This window comes from Sceloporus occidentalis, unplaced genomic scaffold, assembly GCF_023333645.1.
Source record: "Sceloporus occidentalis isolate IW3139 unplaced genomic scaffold, rSceOcc1.0.p SCAF_3, whole genome shotgun sequence".
NCBI classification, from domain to species: domain Eukaryota; kingdom Metazoa; phylum Chordata; class Lepidosauria; order Squamata; family Phrynosomatidae; genus Sceloporus; species Sceloporus occidentalis.
The window spans coordinates 247531049-247555097 of NW_028316983.1; the positions used below are offsets into that span (position 1 = coordinate 247531049).

Sequence of the window (24049 nt, forward strand, 5' to 3'; positions counted from 1 at the left end):
GCAACTCTGCCAAATTTGACCATAGAGTTGTGTTGGAGAACCCAGAACTTCCTAGAGAAAACACTTCTCTAAGCATTTGTAGGTCCTCCAGACTATGATCATCTCCTGGCAGATATTGACCACAGAGATGCACTGGAAGAACTGGAGATTTCTAGAGAGGTGATCTCTCAGGTAAAAAGAACAGTGTTTTTTTTATTTGTGGTTTTTCCACATTCATGGAGTTTCCACATCCCTAACCCCAGCGAATGTAGAGGGACCACTGTAAACTCTAAAAACAAACTGGATGGCCCTTGCGGTCCCTTCCAACTCTATGATTCTATAAGGAACACCAGTGGGCCTATCCATCTGATCCTCTATAGCTGATCTCAAAGAACATTCCCACTTCTGATTTTGAGAGCATGGAAAACAAACAACAACTTGGTCATTTTATGGTTGGTAGCAGTATTGATGTTCGTTTTATTAACTGTATTTTTAGATAATGTGGTATTTTGTATTCTGTATTGTTGATTTTATTTTTGTTGTAATCCCGCCTTGATCCGCAGGGAGAGGCAGGAAATATAAATAAAATTTATTATTATTATTATTATTATTATTATTATTTCACTGTGCCATTGTACTTAATGGGACTTTAGCATCCACCGGTTTTGGTATCCATGGGGCATCCTGGAACCAAATCCCAATGGATATCAAGGACCCACTGGAGTTATGCCACTGCTGATAACCTGGTTATAGCAAAGAATTAGCTGTGGAAAAGTGAAAAAGTCACACTGGCAATGGAGGCAAACGGTGCTAAGACAGCAGATCTCCTTCCAGGTGGGCCCCCAATGGATACCCTGGATTCAACAAGGCTTTCATAGACTAAACTTGAACTCTAAATCAGAGTGGCAGGAATCCTGGCAGAAACTGAGCAACATTCACATGATTTAAGGCATTCAGCTGCAGCTGAAGGGTAGCACACGGCTTTGCAGAATTCAAGTATGTCAACTTCTTTCTTTAAATTCAAATCCAATTATCATTAAACTTTTTTTTTAATGTTCTGCGAGGAAATCAAAATCTCCCTTATTTTTGTCCCACTAAAATTTAAGACTCCAAATTAAGTTTTAGCATTTGACATATTCTCACTCTGGAGAGCCAAATACCAAGAACAAATACAGATTTGTAACATTTTAAGATATTATCCCTGCCCTCTTGGTGTTTCCATTCTCTCAGCCTCAGGCGTTAGAAAACACAAGCATGAAACTGTAATTAACCTAAGCACTGCCATCCTCATTTTACTACAGCTCTCAAAGGACTGGAGGAGAGAGAAGAGAGAAAACACTTCTGAAATTGACAATAGCCTGACACAGACATAGCACAATGTATCCTCTTTGCAAGTCCCTCTGAATTGAATAAAAGCACCCCAAGAAGCATGGTTGGCTGGTTTAATCCAAACAGTTTTTTAATTTATGGTTCATTTTTTTTAAAGTCTGGGCATTATTACTATTTTCCAACACTCTTACTGCAACAACATTGACTCTTTGGAATTAAACATTTTAACTTTAACAGTTTATTGGCAGTTGTTCAGGGTTAGACCAGTATGCCGGACCAGTTGCTTCTTTTTAATCCGTTTATTTTATAGGGCAAGAAATACCATTCTGAAACAAATCCTACAATTAACAGAAGTTCAAAAGAACTTGCTTTAAAAGGCCACTTTTAAAAGAACCATTATTATTTAAGGAAGGGGCCATAACATCTCAGCTGCATTTTGCTACTTAGTTTTCTGATTTAGTCCTACATTGGTGAAGTCCTACACATTAATGGGTGAAAGACTGGTGGTTTAAACCAACAAAAAGGGTTAAACCAAAAAAAAAAAAAAACAGATATATTAATGTGTTCTCTTAAAAGTGGTGGGGGTTTTTCAGCCCTGCCAAGAAGTGATGCTCCAGAACAAACTTTCATTCACTGCAGCACCCTTTGTACAAGGGATGATGATACTGGGCTCTAACATCTTTTAAAACAGACAGGTAGATTTTATTCTCCTTGCATAATGCAATAATGGCCTTGTCACAGTATGCAAATCCCATAACATTGTCACCATGTGCTATTATAAGAAATATAAGCATCTAGTCACCTGCCCCAATTAAGGGCTATCTTGGAACAAAAGAAAACCTTTCTCTTTGCCCCTCAGTATCCACAGTTTCCGCCCATTTCCTTCCAAAGGCCCTCTGACACCTCGATTCCCACCATGGACCACATAAGCCTTTCACATAGTGGAAATTAAAACTATGCTCCCACTGTACCCATGTAATATCAAGTTGCCTTGATCTACAAGAACACCCTTCCCTTAACTAGGAACCATGTTCGACAAACCTCCTATATCGAGTGCATTTACCTGACCCTAAAAGCCAGAGACAGTTTGGGGATTCTGTTGGTCTATCGGTCACCCCATGCGCTAACAGACTCCCTGCTCGAGCTGACACAGCTGGTCTCGGAGCTGCTGTTGGAGTCCCCCAGGCTTCTTGTCCTGGGGGACCTCAACATCCCCTTCGCGGCCAGCTATAGTCCATCTGGTGCAGCCCGAGAGTTCATGGATACCATGACAGCCATGGGCCTGACTCAATTGGTTATGGGGCCAACGCATTCTGCTGGTAATACTCTCGATATGGTCTTTTGTACGGACATGGAAACTCCATGGGCGGAAATAACTAATATTTCCGCCTTGTCATGGATGGACCATTTCCTGGTTGAGGCTAACATCAAGGCTTCTACCCAGATCCCCCCCGGGGGTGGCGGACCTATTAGAATGGTCCACCCTCGAAGGCTGATGGAACCCAAAAGGTTCCAAGAAGCCCTAGAGGGAAACATGGTTGGATCTGACGGCGATTCTGTTGATGCCCTGACTACCATCTGGGACACCGGTCTCTCCAGGGCTATACACAATTTCACTCCCAAGCGTCCTCTCAGGCCTGCTTCCATAAAGCAGCCCTGGTATACCAAAGATCTCCAGGCAAGGAAACGGGTTCTGCGACGACTAGAGCGCAAATGGCGGAGGCATCAGGACTTAGCCAACAAGGCACTCCTGGACTCCCTTTTGGAGGACTACGGAGTGGCGATAGACGCAGCAAAGAACTTGTTCTATGCTGCGCGTATCGCGTCCGCGGAGTCGCGTCCGGCAGAGCTGTTCAGGGTAGTGAGGGAGCTTACTCAGCTACCCTCCTCCCTGAACCCCATTTTGGAACCATCTAAGGCCTGCTGTGACGAATTTAACAACTTCTTCATGGATAAAACCTCTCGGCTAAGGGCTGATCTCGACGCCATTATTAGTTCAGAAACCACAGCAGAGGTCTCCAGAGCTTCCGTGGACTCAATTGTACTAAATCACTTTGAGTCTGTAAGTACTGAGGATGTGGACAAGATCCTTAGAAGTGTTAGGAAGACAACTTGCTCTCTCGATCCCTGTCCCTCGTGGCTAGCGGCTCGGGGGGAGCGGTTGTAACAACTTTGTTACACCGCATAATTAATACATGTTTTAGGGAAGGGCAATTTCCATCCAGCTTAAAATTGGCCATTGTAAAACCGCTGTTAAAAAAGCCCTCCCTAGACCCCCTGATGCATAACAATTACCGGCCAGTTTTGCTATTGCCTTTCTTGGGGAAGGTGATCAAGAGGGCAGTTGCAATCCAGCTTCAATCGATCTTGGATGATACTGATATCTAGACCCATTTCAAACCGGGTTCTGGGCGGGCTATGGAGTTGAGACTGCCATGGTCGCCTTGGTCGATGATCTCCGTCTGGGCATGGACAGGGGTAGCGTGTCCCTGTTAGTGCTCTTGGACACCTCAGCGGCTTTCGATACCATTGACCATGGTATCCTTCTGGAACGCCTGAGAGAGTTAGGAATCGGAGGCACTGCGCTCCAGTGGTTCCGTTCCTACCTTTCGGGCAGATTCCAGATGGTGCAGCTGGGGGACGAATGCTCCGACAAGAGGGCGCTTACATCTGGTGTCCCTCAGGGAGCTATTCTGTCCCCCATGCTATTTAACATTTACATGAAACCGCTGGGAGAGATTATCCGGAGGCACGGGGCGTGGTGTTATCAGTACGCTGATGACACCCAAATAGTCTTCTCTGTGTCTCCGACTGATGCAGTGACCAGGGATGGCATCTCTCCTCTTGATGCCTATCTAGACTCGGTAATGGACTGGATGAGGGAAAACAGACTCAGACTGAATCCAGAGAAAACGGAAGTGCTCGTGATAGGTTCCCCCGGTCCAGGATTGGAGGTTTGTCCACCTGTCCTGAAGGGGGTCACGCTCCCCTTGAAGGACTCTGTTCGCAGCCTGGGGGTGCTCCTGGACTCGTCGCTCCACCTTACATCTCAGGTGGATGCGACGGTCAGGAGCACCTGTTTTCAACTTCGGTTGATACACCAGCTGCGACCCTTCCTGGGCCGGAGGGACCTTGAAACATTGGTACACGCTCTGGTAACCTCTCGTTTGGATTTCTGTAATGCGCTCTACATGGGGCAACCCTTGTACCATACCCGGAAGCTACAGTTGGTTCAAAATATGGCAGCTAGAGTGGTCACTGGATCTTCCAGAGCCACCCATATAACACCGATACTAAAAGATCTCCATTGGCTGCCCATCCACTTCCGAGCTCAATACAAGGTGTTGGTTATCACCTACAAAGCCCTAAATGGCTTGGGCCCAGGGTACTTGGAGAACCGCCTCTCCCCATATAATCCACCTCGCACACTCAGATCCGCTGGGAAGCATTTGTTGACAGTCCCAGATTCTGGGGAGAGAGAGGCAGGCTGGCTCCAACTGCCTGCCTGAAGAAGACAAGCCCTCCCTTCAGCCACCATCTTGGGGGGAGAGAGGCAAGGTGGCTCCAACTGCCTGCCTGAAGAAGACAAGCCCTCCCTTCAGCCACCATCTTGGGGGGAGAGAGGCAAGGTGGCTCCAACTGCCTGCCTGAAGAAGACAAGCCCTCCCTTGTATTGTTTTTAAATTGTATGGGTGGGTTTTTGTATTGTTGGGCTATGTATTGGTTTTGATGGTGTTTTTGTAAACCGCTGTGATCTACAAGGAATAGCGGTCTAGAAATAAAATTTCATTCATTCATTCATTCATAAATATGCCACAACATCACGTAGAGCCTATTCCATCTCGGCTCCTTTGCTCTGGAACGTGCTTCCCAGTGAGCTCCGCTCGGCCACCTCCCTTTAGCGATTCAGGAAGGAATTAAAAACCTTCCTGTTCCAAACAGCTTTCCCCTAACTTTTTCCCTTTGTAGCCTCCTTCCTCCCCCTCACCATTATTATCCTTGTTGTAAACATCTTATGCTAGTTGGATATTGCTATTGTGATTTTAATGTATAATTGCTGTTATTGTGTATTGTGTTTTTTACTCTGTAACTGTTATTGTTGTAACCCGCCTTGATCTACAAAAGGCGGGCTATAAATAAATATTTTATTTATTATTATTTAATATTATGCGCATGCACACTTCCATTTAGTAGCAGCAGATATACACTGTAGTTTGAATCCATTGCTCCATGTCCTAGTCTCTGGAGCAACAGAAAACAAGCTTGCTCCCTCCTAAGTGTGACATCCCTTCAAATATTTAGACATGGCTATCATGTCACTTCTTAACCTCCTCTTCCTCAGACTAAGATGTTCTTCAGAGGGTTTGGAGGTTTCCAAATCTTTCACCATTTTGGTCACCCTCCACTGGACACACTCCAGCTTGTCCACATCTTTCTTGAATTGTGTTGAGCAGAACTGGATGCAATACTCCAGGTGAGGTTTAAAAAAGCACAACAGAGTGGCACTATTACTTCCTTTGATATAGACCAGTGGTTTCAAACTTTGGTCCTCCAAGTGTTTTGGACTTCATTTCCCAGAAGCCCTCAACATCTTGGCCACCAGCAAGGGATTCTAGGAGCTGGAGTCCAAAACATTTGACGGACCAAAGTTTGGGAATCACTGATCTAGATACACTTATTGATGCAGCCTAGGATCATACTGGCTTTTTTAGCTGCTGCATCAGCTCTTTGCGCCCCATCCAAAGAGAGATGTGCATATCAGCCACACGTACACACACATGTGTCACTAACAGGATGCCAGCAGAAAGATCAGTAGTCCCTGTGCGACGAATCCAAGATGTTTAGGGTACGAGGGGGAAGGAGGGCAGGGACTGAGATAATTTTTGTCACATAGCAAGGAGACCTCCGCTGAGTTCAAGTTATCAATCAAAACAAAATCTGGATTCTTTACTGCTGTAGGACAGTACATCTGCCACCACACCAAGTAAGCAGAGACAGAGCAAATGGCTCTGGATTCAGAAAGGACTCCTATTGTCTTTTAAATATTACACCAAGAACAGAACAATACTCACTGTGCATTGCAAGGGAGGGGGGACATTAAAAAGAAGGGACACACATGCAAGGGTGCACACATGTGCCCATGCACATACACACACACCCATGCATTCTTCTTTCTGCACCTTGGTAATATTCTGCAATCCCCCACGGGCAAAAAGAGGGAGGCCACATTGCTGAACAATGCAGTTTTGAATTCAATTAAAGTGATTATCTGTTGTGCCAAATAAATTGTGTACAGCATATATCCTGTAGCACTTTACACCTTCAGGCTCATTATTTCCTAACTGTTTCCTCCTGTTTATGCGCTTTCAAATTAAATTGCTGATAATATGCGCCAAAATAAAAAACGAGCCCACCTTGTCCGAAGAAAATTGATTCTCCTTTCCTCCTGAAGCGGGCGATTGCCAGGTTTTATATACTCGGTTCCTGGCGATCATTAGTAATTCAATTTTCTTTTTATTAGCCCCCTTATCTGCTGAGCAATATAGTGGCAGAGCTGACCTCTTTCGCACGGGTAAATGTTTAAAATCTTTTCCCTGATTAATTTTGCCAGTTAAGGAAAAGAGGAGAAATGGCCCGGCTCTTAGCCATCACAATGAATATAGCTTAATGTTGATTGTGATGGAATTTCTAATGCCAAGGAAATTGATTGAACGCAGCAATTATGCCGCAATACTAACTCAAGGGAAATGGGATAGTTTTCTCCTGGCCATAGTCTTTTGGTTATTTAAAACAATCCAATTTGCAAGGATAATTATATATTAGTGTTTTATCTGCCACTTGAAATGAACATGGGAGTTTTGATACTGGCCCAGCATTAGCAGGTTATTGCTGCAAATTACTTGATATCTGCTTTCTTTCACATAAAGAGGAAATTAGGCAATCAATTACCAGAAAAAAAGGTGGACGGGGGAAAATACGAGGGGCAAGACTGCCCTCTGCAGGTCAGAGGGAAGGCGGCCTCACGTGAGCCTTTGCCCAAGAAAGGAGGGTACCAGCGCCAGCCTTGGTTTGCTGGCACATGGCCCAGCATCATGCCCACAGGGGCAGTGTTTAGGAAACGCTACGCATACCAGCCCTAGCAAAGGGTTCTTCTTTGCTAGCTGGTGCTGCCAGAGGGGGAGAGAAAGAGAGGGGGAAGATCCATGTCAAACCTTTGGATTTTCTCTTGTTATTGTCGGCAGGAACACTTTGAGCATCATGCGCCTGGGTCTTGCACTGAACACCCCTTGCTACAGCAAACGTCAGCAAAGTCAACTCATGTGCCGGGCGCTGGGGGAATGTCACAGCATTGATTTTTACAGGGGTGAGGAAAGGTTCACCACTCACAACATGCTGAGTGCTTCTCAACACCCACCCCTCCCTTCCCCAATCCTTTGCTGTAGAAACAAACTTCCCTAAAGGGGCCGAACCCCTCAGCCGTCTGCGCAGGGTGGTTGTGGTTGTTTCCTCAGCACCACACAGGATGCAGCGGCTCTGCAAAAGCTAGCATTAAGTCATTATTATTATTATTATTATTATTATTATTAACCTTTATTTATAAAGCGCTGTAAATTTACACAGCGCTGTACATACAATCTCGGCCTCAGAGGGAGCCATCAGGCAGACCCAGCAACATCTTGGACTGCCTGAAGGAAGAGGCCCCTCCCTCTTCAACTGTCATCTCGGCCTCAGAGGGAGCCATCAGGCAGACCCAGCAACATCGGGGACTGCCTGAAGGAAGAGGCCCCTCCCTCTTCAACTGTCATCTCGGCCTCAGAGGGAGCCATCAGGCAGACCCAGCAACATCTTGGACTGCCTGAAGGAAGAGGCCCCTCCCTCCTCAACTGTCATCTCAGCCTCAGAGGGAGTCATCAGGCAGACCCAGCAACATCTTGGACTGCCTGAAGGAAGAGGCCCCTCCCTCCTCAACTGTCATCTCAGCCTCAGAGGGAGTCATCAGGCAGACCCAGCAACATCTTGGACTGCCTGAAGGAAGAGGCCCCTCCCTCCTCAACTGTCATCTCGGCCTCAGAGGGAGCCATCAGGCAGACCCAGCAACATCTTGGACTGCCTGAAGGAAGAGGCCCCTCCCTCCTCAACTGTCATCTCGGCCTCAGAGGGAGCCATCAGGCAGACCAGCAACATCTTGGACTGCCTGAAGGAAGAGGCCCCTCCCTCCTCAACTGTCATCTCGGCCTCAGAGGGAGCCATCAGGCAGACCCAGCAACATCAGGGACTGCCTGAAGGAAGAGGCCCCTCCCTCCTCAACTGTAGTCTTGGCCTCAGAGGGAGTCATCAGGCAGACCCAGCAACATCTTGGACTGCCTGAAGGAAGAGGCCCCTCCCTCCTCAACTGTAGTCTTGGCCTCGGAGGGAGCCATCAGGCAGACCCAGCAACATCGGGGACTGCCTGAAGGAAGAGGCCCCTCCCTCTTCAACTGTCATCTCGGCCTCAGAGGGAGCCATCAGGCAGACCCAGCAACATCTTGGACTGCCTGAAGGAAGAGGCCCCTCCCTCCTCAACTGTCATCTCGGCCTCAGAGGGAGCCATCAGGCAGACCCAGCAACATCTTGGACTGCCTGAAGGAAGAGGCCCCTCCCTCCTCAACTGTCATCTCGGCCTCAGAGGGAGCCATCAGGCAGACCAGCAACATCTTGGACTGCCTGAAGGAAGAGGCCCCTCCCTCCTCAACTGTCATCTCGGCCTCAGAGGGAGCCATCAGGCAGACCAGCAACATCTTGGACTGCCTGAAGGATGAGACTTCTCCCTCCTTTAACTGTATTTTTATTGTATTAACGATTTTACTGTACACCGCTATGATCATCGCGGAATAGCGGTCTATAAATAAAACATATTATTATTATTATTATTAATCTTTTAATTAGGCAGTTCCCTGCCCTCAGGCTTACAATCTAAAAAGACATGACGCAAAAGGAGAAGGGAGTGATGGTGAGGAAGGGGATGAGGGCCAGCAGTTCTTCTCTACCTCCGAGGCCTGGACCAAGGCAGATGGACTGGAGGGAGGGCTTGGCTTCTTAATGGATGGGTAAACTTCTTCCAGGGAGGCCTGTTGGAGTTAGCCTGCCTCTCTAGTAGGATAATCCATATAAAATACATAGCAATACAGGAAATGATTCAATAAATAGCATCAATAGCAATTGCAACACATTAATTCATTTCTCCCAATAATCCTTTCTAATTTTTTTTAAAGTGATCTTTATTGGTTTACTTCTAATACTGACACAAAATAAGCATAAATGCAGCACTACATGACAAAAAAAAAGAGAGACTACATTCCAAATAAACCTTCTCAAAGATAGACTCGGTTTCCCAGCACAGTAGAAATAGATCTTTCTTTCCTTCTTTTCCAATGAATAGCCCTGAATCTTCATTTTTCCAAAACATAAAACATCAAGGATCTCATAACAAACCTTTCCAATACTTCATCCAAAACTACAGTGGCCTTGGGAGCTTGGGTGTATTGTTCATAAAAGAAACAAACAGGTCCCATAACTGAATGAACATGTATTTATTTTGGAATTCTAATCTTACTCATCTGAAATACGAGAGCTAAATCCTATTGTTAGTGTTGACTGTAGTTAAAATCCACTTTAATCAGTTTGACTTGCCTATATATTGACACACCACTGAACAGCTAATTCCATGGGTCTACTCTAGCAGGTACTAACCAACACAATTCCACTTAGGGAATGTTAAAAATGCATGTTAAAAATTCGTCTTGTGGATGAATTTTCAGGTAATTTCAAGTATCTTTAAGTCACATTTTAAAAGCTGAAACTCCTTATTCGATTCACAAAAAACTCTTAAGTCAGTCAGAATGTAGCTTGTTGATAGTATTTTAAGACAGTCTACTGTTAGTAGTTTACCCCAAAATAGCATTTTGCAACTCCAGCTGGAGGGGGGGGGGAGCTAGAAGCAGAAGCTGGTTTGAACCATGCTGCATATACTGCTGTTGATAGCCCACCTCTGTGCCAAGATGGATACCTGCGACTTGGCTAGTAGCCCAGATATCCTACCCTAAAAGTCAGAAATGCCAGCATGGGAGCCAGAACATCAACTGCAGAAGTCAAAAGTTGCCAGCTTTCGCATTGTACAAAAGTCCATAGCTGCGAACATGTCACATATGAAAACTAGGACGTATGTGAGTGTGTTCAAGATGGGAAAGGTTATTAATACACAAGCTGGGAGAGGCTGCAGCAGTTTGCTTTCGCCTGACTCACCAGGGAAGGGCAAGATTCCCCTCCCTCCTGTTGTGTTAAATTGACCGCAAACTGCTTTTGCAGTTTGAACTAAGTTTGCATCAAAGTGGTTTCCAAACGTTCGTCCTCCTGATCTTTTGGACTTCAGCTCCCAGAATCCCTGACTATTGGCCAAGTTGCTGGGGCTTCTGGGAGTTGAAGTCCAAAACACCTGGAGGACTAAAATTTGGGAATCACTGAGCTATAGTAAGGTGAAAATAGAGGGGAAAAGAGAAACTGGGACTTTTCAAAAACAGCTAAGAAAGGGAAATGACTGAGGATTAATTAGAACTGTCTACCAAAGTGAAACAGTTGAAGTGTATGAAAGTTGTACCCAAATTGATAAACAGGGTCACAGAAAGACTTCATGGATGGGTTCAGAGGATACAATAAAGGATGTTTTTGTGGACATGGGGCTGGAGTTAGCAACCCTGCATCTCCACTCATGGAGGGAATCCAAGGTGTAAAACTGTGCTGCATCCATCTCACATAATCCAGTGAAAACCAATAATCTGGCATCTATGCTTCACACACTCTCCTGTCTCTGTGAATGCAAATGAACACATGATCTTCCATATTTGCAAGGAAAGAAAAACTGGCCTTTTAAAAATAATAATAATAATAATAATAATAATAAGCTGCTCCTACCTACAAAACGCATCAGTGCAATTGAAAATGGGGGAAGCTACTTCCAGTTGCCTAGATATATCAAAGTAAGGGGTACTGGGAGCACATATTTTGATTGAATGAACTCCTCTTCTAGCACAGAATTCCAAAAATGTAATTCTAGGCTGAAAACTAGGCACAGTGTCCTTGAGAGCCCTGTGCTATGCACACAAAACAGATGAGAAGGGCAACTTCAGCCAATGGGCCACATATTGCCCACTATGATCTCAAATACTTCTTGGCACCGGTCCTTTTTTTTATTCGCAAAAGGTACACATGATCTATCATCAGATTTAATTTTTGCTACTTCCCTTTGCCTCCCAGGTCACAAGCCAAGGATGAGCAACTCTTGGGAGGCTACAGACCAGCATTAGCCCCCCCCCCCCCCCCAGGCACTGGGCAGGGGAAGCACTTCAGGTCACTACCATCCCACCACGGGGGGGGGGCATACCAAATTATGTCCCCAAACCTCCCAAAATGAGAATACTGGGGGGGAACATTTTGTCATGTTTTAGTGCCCCCTCCAACAATCATAGCCCAGGCTTTTAAAAAAAATCAAAACGTAATCAGGAAAATGGCCCTGGGACGGGGGAATAATGTGATATAAATGGTCCAACTCCCTAGAATGTGTTTGGAGGTTTAAATAAAATGCCCTTGGAGTGCCTGGACAGGGCAAAATCGGTCCCGCAGCTATCATGGTATCCAACCACTGAGAGAAAATCAAAGCAGTCCAGTTCTAGCAATCATATCTTGACTAGATAAGCGGAGATGGAAATGAGGTGTTACTCACATGTGCAACCCCATTTGCTTCTCTCTTCAAGACATGAGCAATCTAACCTGGAAGCCTCAGAATAAACACAATTTGCCATTTCATTTGAACTGGGAAACTGTGTTTAATCAGCTTCAGGACAAGCTAAGACATTAAGCTAACTTACTCTCAGGGAATTCCATATATAATCACTGCCTTAAAAAATACAGGTGTCCCATGCAGACATGCCTTAAGGAATGGGAAAGACGAACACAAGAACAGGACCATATAGACTTGTTCCTGGGGGAAAAAAGATATCACTTGGAACAGTACTTATACAGGTTGAGTTTCCCTTATCCAAAATGCTTGGGACCAGAGGTGTTTTGGAGCTTGGAGTTTTTGGGATATTGGAATATTTGCATATATGTACGTAATGCAATATCTTTGAGATGGAACCCAAATCTGAACACAAAATCCATTTATGTTTGATATTTACTTAATACACATAGCACAAAGGTAATTTTATATAATACTTTTAATGAATTTGTGCATGAAACGAAGTCTGTGCACAATGAACCGTCAGAAAGCAAACGTCTCACTTTCTCAGCCACCCATTAAAAAAAAAGTTCTAGTTTTTGGAATATATTGGATTTTGGGTAAGGGAGACTCAATTCATATCTCAGCATCTTTTCAGAACATACGCTGTAAAACCAGCAACATACTGTAGAGGTTTATTAACACCTTTAAAATTCCATTATGTGCTTTATTTCTTTTTTTACAAACAGTGAAAACTACTCAGGTGCTAACAAATTCTGAGCTAACGCTCCCCAGCATGCCTGGATAAGACAAGTGCCTGCTTAATACAGCCAGTTGTTGCAATGTTAAACTATTTTTAGATATTTGTAGGCAAGGAACCTAATTAAAAACAACAACACACAGGAAGGAATGCCATATTTATTTTGATTCCAGAAAAGGAATCCCAATCATTGCTATAACTCAGACAGAAATCTGGGAGATCATGTTGAAAAACAACAAAAAATATCCTTATGTAAAGAGATCTTGTGGCACCTTTGAGACAAACTGAAAGAAAGAAGTTGGTGGTATGAGCTTTCATAGACTTAAGCCTACTTCCTCAGATGCATGTTTAGTAAGGTCAAGTCTACGAAAGCTCATGCTACCAATTCTTTTCTTTCAGTTGCTCTCAAAGGTGCTCCCCTTCCATACTGATTTTCCAGACTAACAAGGCCATGTCTTTGAATTGAAATATATCTTGTAAGGGTGATCTTGGAAGGTAAGCAGGACCCACTCTGGTGAGTACTTGGATGGCAGACTGCCAAGGAATACAAGTGCTGTGAGCTCTATTTGAGAGGAATAGGAAGGAACTGGCAGAACCACCTCTGAGTAGTCCTTCCTTAGAAAACCCTATGAAATTAATGAGGCCACCATACATTTGTCATTTTATATAAGGGGTACCATTCTACTTCCCCAATGCATATAATTAGGACTTGAGCATCCACAGATTTTGGTTCCCAGAGGGATACCCCAGGAGATACCAAACGCCCAGCGTACATGCTTGAAAGAATTATCAATTAGATTAAAGTCTTAAAATAAATCACACAACATGAGATCCACCTTAATCAGTCATTCTTTGCAAAACACATTAAACAATAGCAGACATTGGTGGCCCAGAGAAATTGGTCAGCCATCCACTGATAGACCTCCAGCCTTAGGTATAAAGGCTCTACTGAATTTCCAGCTCACTGAATCTGATGTTCCTCCTTTGCCAAAAAAACCTTCCAAAGCCAACAGAGAGCTTTTCCTAGACTAACTAGCCTTGATTCAAAAAGAAACAACTCAAAAAAGGACCAACACCACTGGCCAGGAAAGGACATATGGGAAAAGATGATCCCTCAAGCCACCAGCTTTCCAGTTCACTTAACTGGTTTCTCTGATATCTTGCAGTCCATTGGCATAAAAGCAGATCATTCTTGCTTTACAGATGCAGAAAAAGCTGGCAAATGAGTCTGCCAAAGTTGCACTGGGAGCCTGTGACAGAGTCTGGAATGAAAGCAAAAGCTTCCAGGTTTGAAAGTCATATCCACACTCCATTTCCTCCATTTCAGAGGACCAAATCACAGAAGGACAAGGCAAATTATACGTATGGCACATTTGTACATACTGAAACAGTTGTTGTGCTGTTATTCATTGTGTGCCTAAGGCACACTGTTTACTTGGCAAGACTTCTTCAAAGGTTTGCAGCTGCCTCCTCTGAAGCTGAGAGAGTGTGACTTGCCCAAGGTTATTCAGTGCAGCTCAAGACCACCACATCACACTGACAAGATAGATATACTATTTGCACACAACTGTTCAAAAATTTTAATGATATACTGTCTTCATTACACAAATTAAAAACCCAAGACAAATCGAACATCTACCTGAGCTGTCTGGGGGGAAGTTTTTTAGTTCAAAAAGCTAGATTTTTTAAAAAACCTCTTTCTTTCTGAAGTACAACCCCACAAAATGCCTCCCACTGGCTTTTAGAATTCCCCAAGTTTCAAAAGAACCCAACAGAATAATGTTTTAAGATTCAAGTACTCTTATAGAAGACTGGGGTCCATTTCTGAGGCATTTCCAAGAAACAGAAAGATTGACAACATTGGCAGGTTTTGACATTTAAGTAGTTTTTTTATTTATCGACATGTAGAAGTATATTGTAACTTGGGGTATATATTAAGAGGAAATGTAACCAAGTGACAAATTAAACTGAAAGATTAAAAACTGGGAGTCGTTTTCAAGTGTCACAAAGTTGGTTGTGTTGCGGTGGTTGGGTGTGAAGAGTGGTAGGTGGAGGGAGCAGACTTCATATGTCAATAAGTTTGGATGTTATGATGTTTAATAATTATGTGAATTCATCTGTCAATAAAATAATTCAATTAAAAAAAAGATTCAGTTACTCTGAACACATCACCTCATCTTTAGCTAGAGCACATGCTTCACCTGAGTAACAAAATATAACACCCATCGTATTTAATTTAGCGGCACCAATGGGAATGGTACTTCGTCCTCCGCACATATTCCTTAATCTTAAATTGGACCGGACAAGTGTGCTCAGATGATCCAAGGGTGGATATGAAACAGGTTTCCATTGTCCTATTCTGACATCCTAATCAAAATTGTGGTTCGCATCCATGCACAATGCTTAGAGAAAGCAGCTACTGAATCCACATCTTCTCAAGGGAAATGCATGAGAGATACACAAGAGGCTTCCATAAAAAACGTATTGAACAGTAACTCACGGATACAACTGTAGCAGCAGGAGGGATGTTGATAAATGACTGATGAAGCAAAGGCACCAAACACTCAAACAAACCAAATTACCGTTCAGCTTGGCTGAAAAGGCCACCCAGGAGGCTCATGCTGCCAACCTGCTAGGAATAACCCCATGCAACTAGCTCAAGGAGGAAAAAAAGTGTGGCCTGCACCCCCAGCCCCTTTTTTCATTCCTCTAAACTGTCCTACAAAAAAAGAACTTTTTTTAGAAAATGACACTGAACTTCAGCATTGTGATCAGCAGCAAACAGCAGGGCCATCACAATCGTAAATCCTTTGAGACCGGCAGTGACAAGAAACACCAAGAGAAAGACAAACTTCAGCTTCTGCCCTCTGCAGACACATGCTCATTGCTGCCAAGGGAAACAAGAGAGACAGGATGGCATGTGTGAGCTTAGTTCTGCAGCACTTTGTGGGAAGCAGGGACCAAAAGCTGCCATTGATGGCAGCCTTCCTTTGGCCCTGGGGATATGCACAAGAGGGCCAGTGGAAGAGCAAGCAGACAGCTGCATCTGTGTTGTGCTGTCCAGTAACAGAGATCCTCCCCATACATTGCTCTCCCACCAAGACTTGAGCTTCTCTCTCTCTCTCCTCACCTTCCCTCATCACCTTGGCCCCAGATGGTAGTGAACAGGTCAGCATCCCAAGATGTGCTACCACAATCCATTTTGGGAGTATCAAGGGTTGGCAAGTGCAGTCTGTGGGGCACATACAGACCAGATTATGTGACCCCTGAAGCTCTCAAACCTCGCTTCTCTTTTTTTTTTATCCAAAATTTCCAACCAAAACATTTAAGCACCATCCACTGGAGTTGTCAGTGTGTGTGTGTCCCTTGCCTCCACCAACCTCCAAACCACCCTCAAATCAAAAGTCAGCCAGGACTCAGCCAATTCCTAGAATAAAAAAGGATGTGATGTCATTTCCAATCACATTGCTGCATTCCTCTTTATGTATCCTGACTCCTCTGCAGTTGCCTCTCCCTGGATAAAAGAGCCTTGTGACCCTCACAAGAAAGGGGTCACAAAGCTTCAAATAGAGCTGACCTGCAATGTGCTCCCCCTAGCCACATCAGCAGCCTGCACAAACCTCCCTTGCAGTTTTTAGAACAGGTATCAGTTGAAACAACAGTAATAACAGTGAAAGAAATAAACCAAAGGAGTACATTTCCAAGTCTGACTTTACCTTCCTTGGCCAAAGCATGGGTGCGAGAGGCTGGCAGTCGACGCAGCCTGTGCTTGCCAATCTGTATGAGGCCTTTAGTCCCAGATCTCCTGCCTGTGGGTGAGGACCTTCCCCGCGGGGAATTCTTTTTCCTGAGAGTATAGCAGCTTTTTAAGACCATGGTGGAGAAGCCAGCGTTCCTCTTTTCAGTCGGGGAGCTGCAAAGAAGATAAAGACAGTGATGAAGATGGCAATCCTCATTTGGTACCACATTGTATCTGGGAACAGGAACATATTCATAGGAACTCAAAGCTCAAGGACTACCATTTTTAAAAAATGCTCCAATCTCCATGCTGCTGCGCAAACATTTCAGTGCAACCAAATCACATGGGAAGCAGAATCCAATACATCCACAGCACCAAGGGGTTTTGCCCAGTGACCTCTTCTTTTTCCTGACCTGTCATATAGAGAGAAAACATACAGAGAAAGTAAACAGGTATTGGTTTCTCTCTTTCTCTCTCAGGATACCAGAACCCAGGATCATCCACTAAAGCTAAATAGCGTGAAGCATAAGACAGATACATGGAAGTATTTTTTCACTTAGCAAAAAGTTAAACTGTAGAACCCACTGGCCCAAAACACAGCTGTGGCTAAAAACTTTGATGGCTTTAAAAGGGGAACTGGAAAAATTAATGGAAGAACGGATTCTGAACAGCTACTAGTCTGCATGTCTATATATTGCCTCTAGTAGAAGAGGCTGTTGCCATTGTTCTTACTGTTGTTATGTATCTTCCAGCTGACACTGACTTATGGCAATACTGTCATAGAGTTTATATGGCAAGATTTATTATTCAGAGGTGACTTGCCATTGCCTTTCTTTGAGGCTAGGAGAGTGTGATTTGTCCATGGCTGAGCAGAGATTTGAACCTTGGTCTCCTAGAGTCCTAGTCTAACACTCAAACCACTACAGCATGCTGGCCCTCAGGCGGAAGCAGTATTCCTTTGTATAAGAGTTGACAGGGAGAGTGAGATGGAAAGTGCAACTGCATTCATGTTCTGCTGATGAGCTCCCCATGGTCAAATAGGTGGACTCTGTATGAACAGAATGCTTGACTAGGCAGACCTTTCATTTCACCCAGCATGGTCAAAGTCCAATAAACCAGGACCACAGAACTCATTCTGTCCAGTATATAGTACAATCCTGGTGCACATTACATGAGAAATAGCCCAGCAGTGAGCAAAATGGAAGGTAAGCACAGATATCTACTGACCTCCACCATGGAAAGCTAACCAAAATAACAACAACAACATTGTTACCATCAACTAACTGGAAACTAGATTCTTGGGGCAGCACCTAATTCTGCAAATTCTGATGCAATGTTTTCAATGGTCCAAGGTGGAATCAAACAGGCAAACAACTACATGAATGCAGGTTGGGGATTAGAGACCAGAGACAAGAAACAGAAGATGTGCCAGGATTACAAAGCCTGGTTTCAGAAGACAAGCAAAAGACCACTTGTTTGGATCTGGCCCAATTAGAGAACAAAAGACATACCGGAGCATGGGAAGTAAGCATCTCAGAGCAAAGCCCAGGCTGCGCTCCTTCACCCTGTGGCCCAGAAGGATTTTTGCCTCTTGAGGGGGAAACATTCCAACACACAATCCCCTTACAGACTGAGTTTCCTTTACCCAAAAGGCTTGGGAGCAGAAGTGTTTTGGGTTTCAGAGTTTTTCAGTTTTTGGAATATCTGCATGCACATAATGAGATTATTGTGGAGATGGGACCCAAGTCTAAACATGAAATCCATTTATGTTTCATATACACCTTATACACACAGCCTGAAGGTAATTTCATGCACAATATTTTAAATACTTTTGTGCATGAAACAAAGTTTGTGAACACTGAACCATCAGAAAGCAAAGATGTCACTATCTCAGCCACCAATAGAGACACTTTTGGATTTTGGAATATTTCAGAATTTGGAATTCTGGATAAGGGAAACTCAACCTGTAAGTACATTCTGAAATGATACAGGCTTAAATAGGCACTCCCCAGGAAAATATACCTTCAGGCTGGCGAATGTATTTATTTATTTTTGTTTATTTGATTTGATCTGTATCCTGCCTTTCTCCCAGCATGGAAAAATCCAGTTACCCCTCATAACTCATAAATAATTGAATCTGATACTTTAAAGGTTTCGGAAATATTTTTCTAGCTCTGCCACTGGATCCCACCATAGTAGCCATGACTTTACTGATGGTCATGAAATGTCATTGCTTGTCATTGCACTGATACACACTTAAGGTGAGAGCCACACACAGAGCTCTGTTCCTCCAGCTACCCAATCTCATGAGGATGATGAAAGGAGTCCATGAAGGGAGAGATGGGACTGAGTAGCAGGAACTGCCTCTGACCCCTGCAGCAGTTCACTAGAAAGAGATGAAAGAGACTAACAGCCTCATTCCTCTTCCTCTCTCTAGTAAACTGCAGTGGGGACAAGAAGCTGTACCTGCTGCTTGGTCGATGGCCTTCATGCTATTCCACTGTATTAGGGACCTTGACAGCTGCAGGAGAAGGAGATTTTGGACAGGTCACAAGGGGCTAAAGTACAGCCCCTTTACACTTCATTTGTAAAAATGCATGAATGTGTGTTAAGCACATGTATATCACTATAAAATTGTACAATCCAGACTGTACACTCAGGTCCTCTGAGGGACATTTACTTCATTTACACTTACTTCAGCCAGCCAGGACTAGACTGGCAACTGTCACCTAGAGGACTTTTTTTTACTGACCACCCCTAAAGTATGGAATGACCTTCCAGGAATGACCTGCCATTCAACCCTTAAATATGCTGTTTGAATTTAAAAGAGTATTAAAGACTTATCTCTGCTGGCAGGTCTACCCAGATGATTTTAAACTATTAATTTTACATTGGGGTATTTTAATTTATACTCTTTTATATTTATTGTTTTTATGTACAGCGCTGTGCAAATCTACAGTACTAAATAAATAAATAAATAAATAAATAATGTTGGAGGATTTTAATGTGTCCTATGCTTATGTGCTTTTAGTGTTTTTAACAGTGTTTAAATGGTTTTATGTGGTTTAATCTATGTTGAATCCTGCCTTGGGCCTTAGGGAGAGGGTGGGTAAGATTCCCCCCCCCCTTTTTTTAACAGAAATCTAATCTAAGTGTCACAGATATAGGGGTCATAGGAACCTGTCTTCCCTAGCCTGATAGCACTCATCCCAAATTTGACAAAGAAAGAAAAGCCTTTTTGCTTCACAGTGTAGGCCACTGCTTCAGATGCACAACTAGAGTGAGAAAGATAACAGCAGGAAGAGTCTTGAATGGCCTCTGGCCCTAATACACAACAGAATCAATAACCTTACCAGGCATTTCCCTTTCTCCTGATGATTTTAGTCCGGCTTTTCAATTTGTAAAAGCCAGTATTTCCAAAGAATGGCCTGGGGTTCCCATGACCAAGAGGCACCCGCCTCACTGTTTGAAGGGATGTGCTGGCTCCCACATGGGGAGAGACTCCGGCCCCATCACAACCCTTGCGCCGCCACGTGAACGCCGATGCAAGCGTGGAAGGAGGAGACTGAAGACCGGATGCCTTCCATTTATATTGGCTGGAGGAAATCCCAAGCTTCGAATTAAGTCCAGATTTCTTTTGCTTTGCCCCCAAGTCTCCCCTTGGCTGCTTGGCAGCTGCCCCTGAACTCACAGGAACTTTGCGCACATTCTCAGAGGTTTTTTTCACAGTTTGAGGGGATTTACTCGGGTTTGCCACCCATGTGTAGTTGGCTTTCCTGAACCTTGGAGATTTGATAGAGCTTGGCAAGGCCGGAGGTTTCTGGACAGCAGGTACTGTATGCTTTTTCTCAGAGGGAGCCTTTCCAACCATTGAAGATGCTTCCCAAGCTGACTTGGTACATACAATAGAGGGGTTGAGCTTGCCTTTCATTGCAGGGAGTTGTTGTGAACTGTGCAGAGATGGTAGCTGTGATGCTGGTGTCTTCCTCTTTGGCAGGTAACCCGAGTCATGATCAGAAGCAGTTAAAGGCTGTTGAGGCTCAGATTTCAAGGTGACAGCATTCTCACTGATAGTTCTACACAAGCTGGGGGCAAGTTGTGACACACCCTGGACTGCTTTTTCAGTCACAGGTGCTTTCTGAGACACAGTAGGAGCATCACCACCATCCCTATTCCTAGCAATAGTTTTGGAATCCAATAAATATGGCTGTTCTTTCCTCTCCTTTAAGTCAACCTTTGAAGATGAAGTACTGCTGCTTACACTCCCTTGAGAAGCAGCAGGGGCCCCTAATGCTGCTGAAGAACCCCACTGGGACTTTGGGACAGTAGTACTGCCTGCTGCCAAAGCACCCTGCACCCGAACAATGTCACCATCCACCTTGGGGCCTCGGTTTCTTTGAGAAAGCATCTGCTGTGGTTCAGGTGCCTCACTGCTGGCATGGCTGAGAGTAGTCCGCGAAGCACTAGCAGAAACACTGCTCCCTGAAGAAAGTGTTGGTCGTGGAGGTATGTTGACAAGAGAATATTTATTTCTCCAAGCACTGGCAGTGGTCTGGCAAGGTGGGAAATCTCTCTGCGTTTGCTGGGAATATTGAGCTGAGAATCCACCTGGGTTGGTAAAGGCAGGTCTGGGATTCATCCAGCGAGTGGCAGGCGGGGGAACCGGTGCATTCCCATGAACGTTTTTATGGTCGTTGATGAGACCTAAAAGGAAAACAGGCAAATGCCACTGTTAGTCATATCTTCAAACAACCCAGAACCTCCCCCCCCCCCCCCGCTGTAAACTATACATATTGTGGCTAAATCAGAATATCCATCCATACTTTCCAGCTTTCCAACTTTCGTCTTGATTTTATGACTGCATATTTCATGACATATTATTTGTATTTTAATTTACACTGTTACAGTATTGTTTTAGCTTTGTTACAGTAATATTTTATTAACTTTATAATCTTGTTTGTGGTTTTGGATTGTGCACCGTAGGCAGGGTTTTGTTCCTATTTTGGATTGTTGTTTTCTCTCTCCTTTGTAAAGCTGTTATGTAAAGCCTATGGCACTATACAAATAGATGTAATAAACATAATAATAATAATAATAATAATAATAACAACAACAACACCATAGAGACATTTTGGCAGAATGCAATCCCATTCATTGGGTCCCTTCTGCGAGAAATGCAGCATACAAATGAAATAAATAAACAAACAAATTAGAAGCCATAATCTGATCCACCCGAAATGAAGCCACATTTAAATCAAGGTAACAAAATGTAAACAGTTACCAAGACAGCCGCAGTAATATTGTGGTGAGTGGTTGTTGTTGTTGTGTGCCTTCAAGTCGCATCTGACTTACGGTGCCTCTGATGTGAGTTTATCATTTAGTTTTCTTGGCAGGATTTGCTCAGAGGAGGTTTGCCATTGGCTTCCCCTGAGGCTGAGAAAGTGTGACTTACCCAAGGTCTCCCAGTGCGTTTTGTGGCTGAACTGGGATTTGAAGCCTGATCTCCAGAGTCATAGCCCAACGCCCAACTGAAAGCATACCACAAATGCACTGACTAATTGATCGATTGATGACCTTTCTATCAGGCTTTTTAAAACAATGTTTACTTTTACTCTTTTAATAAGTAATCTGTTTTACTATTCTAACGATTTAATTCTGTTTTAACATATTGCCTTTTCTATGTTTTTAAATGTATCATTTTTAAAATATTGTGAAGCCGCTCTGAGTTCCAGTTCTGGGGGAAAGAGCAGGATACAAATAAATATAATAATAATAATAATAACAAAATAACAATAACAACAATATGTCTCCTTTCCCCCAAAATGGGATCCAAGGAGCTGTTGCTGTTCTTGTTATCCCATTTATTTGTATAATTAACCTATTATGCCCCATTTCCACAACAAATTATATATTGTAGAATCATATATATATATATATATATATATTATAATATACATAGAAATTATATACAGTACTGTATATATATATATATATATATATAGTAGAAATCATATATTATGCCCTATTCCCCCACAAATTACATATTGTAGAATCATATATATAAATATATATATTGTAATATATATAAATTAAATTATATATATATATATATATATATATATACACACACTATATAGAAATTATATACTATGCCCCATTCCCTCACAAATTATATATTGTAGATCACAGAATCATATAAATATATGATAATATATAAATATATGTTATCATATATATCTTTACATATATTTATATGATTCTATACATATATATATATATATGTATATATATTGTAATACATATGTCTGTGTGTATACACACACACACACACACTGTAAAAGGCCCCTTGTCCCTGTGTGCCTTGAAGTCCTCCCAAGGCTGGTCCAGAGGGGCTTTCTGCCACAGCCGGGGCCACTCTCTGAGGCCGAGAGAGCGTGCCTGGCTGCCCGAGGCCTCTCACTGCCAGGGGCGCCTGAGTCCAGCCCAGGCCCCTCACCTTGAAGGAGGCGGATCTGGCGCCGGAGCTGCTCCTTCTCCTCCATCCTCCAGACGCAGAGTGACTGAACGACGGACTCCTTCCCTGCCCCTCTGCCTGCCTCCAATTCCTTCGCCGTGACGTCACCTCCGCGCCGCGGGACTCGTCTTCTTCCGCGTACGTCATCGCCCCGCGCGCCGGCACTTAGAGCTACGCAAAGAAGTAGACGCTGCCGCACGCGCCGACCTTCCGGCTCTCCTTCTTTCCTTCCTTTCAGTTGCAGTTTTAGGTTGCCTTCTCTGAGCTTTCACTTTTTCAGATGTTTATGGTGAAGGCTTATTTTATTGTTGTATTTTGTTAAAACATAACATCTTGATAAACTCTCCAGGGATATCTGTGTAACTGGCTCTACAGTAAAGTACATTATTATTATTTATTTATTTATTTACACTCATATATTTTACATATATATTATGTGTGTGTATCTGTTATGTATATATATTATTATCATATATATACATATACATACATGCACATATTATATATATAAATATTATAATTTATATGTATATACTATTATGTATACTATATATAATGTTAATAATTATATATATATATATATATATATATATATAATATGTATACTGTATAAGATAAAATATAACAATATTATTATCTTATATATATATCACATTATTTATATATAAGATTATAATAATATAGTTCTTTTATATTATATTTTTATTATTTTATATACACATTATTTTATATATATATATATAATTATCTTATACATAACAATTATATTGTATACTATAGTATAGTATACAAATATACATAGTATACATATATGTGTATATATGTGTATATATATGTGTGTGTGTGTGTGTTGTGTGGGTATATGTGTAAAGATGTGTGTCTGTATATATTACTATATTTATTTATATCCCCCCTTTTTCCAAAACTGAGACCCAGATCAACGTTAAAAAAACAACAACAGTACAATTAAAACCATAC

At 43.0% G+C, this 24049-nt stretch overlaps 1 protein-coding gene across 3 annotated transcripts in view; it reads right to left on the reverse strand.

Annotated features, from left to right (window-relative positions):
• ZC3H3 (zinc finger CCCH-type containing 3) overlaps window positions 1-23169 on the reverse strand; it is a 321156-nt gene extending 297987 nt beyond the window's left edge. For all 3 annotated transcript variants that reach the window (XM_089518124.1, XM_089518123.1, XM_089518125.1), the window contains exons 1-3: window positions 23054-23169; window positions 19911-21261; window positions 16535-16731 (exon numbers count right to left, since the gene is read on the reverse strand). In XM_089518124.1, coding sequence (XP_089374250.1) covers window positions 16535-16731; window positions 19911-21261; window positions 23054-23099 — 1594 coding nt within the window. In that variant the 5' untranslated portion in view covers window positions 23100-23169. The remainder of the gene's footprint in view (window positions 1-16534; window positions 16732-19910; window positions 21262-23053) is intronic.
• Between the last annotated feature and the right edge of the window lie 880 nt (window positions 23170-24049).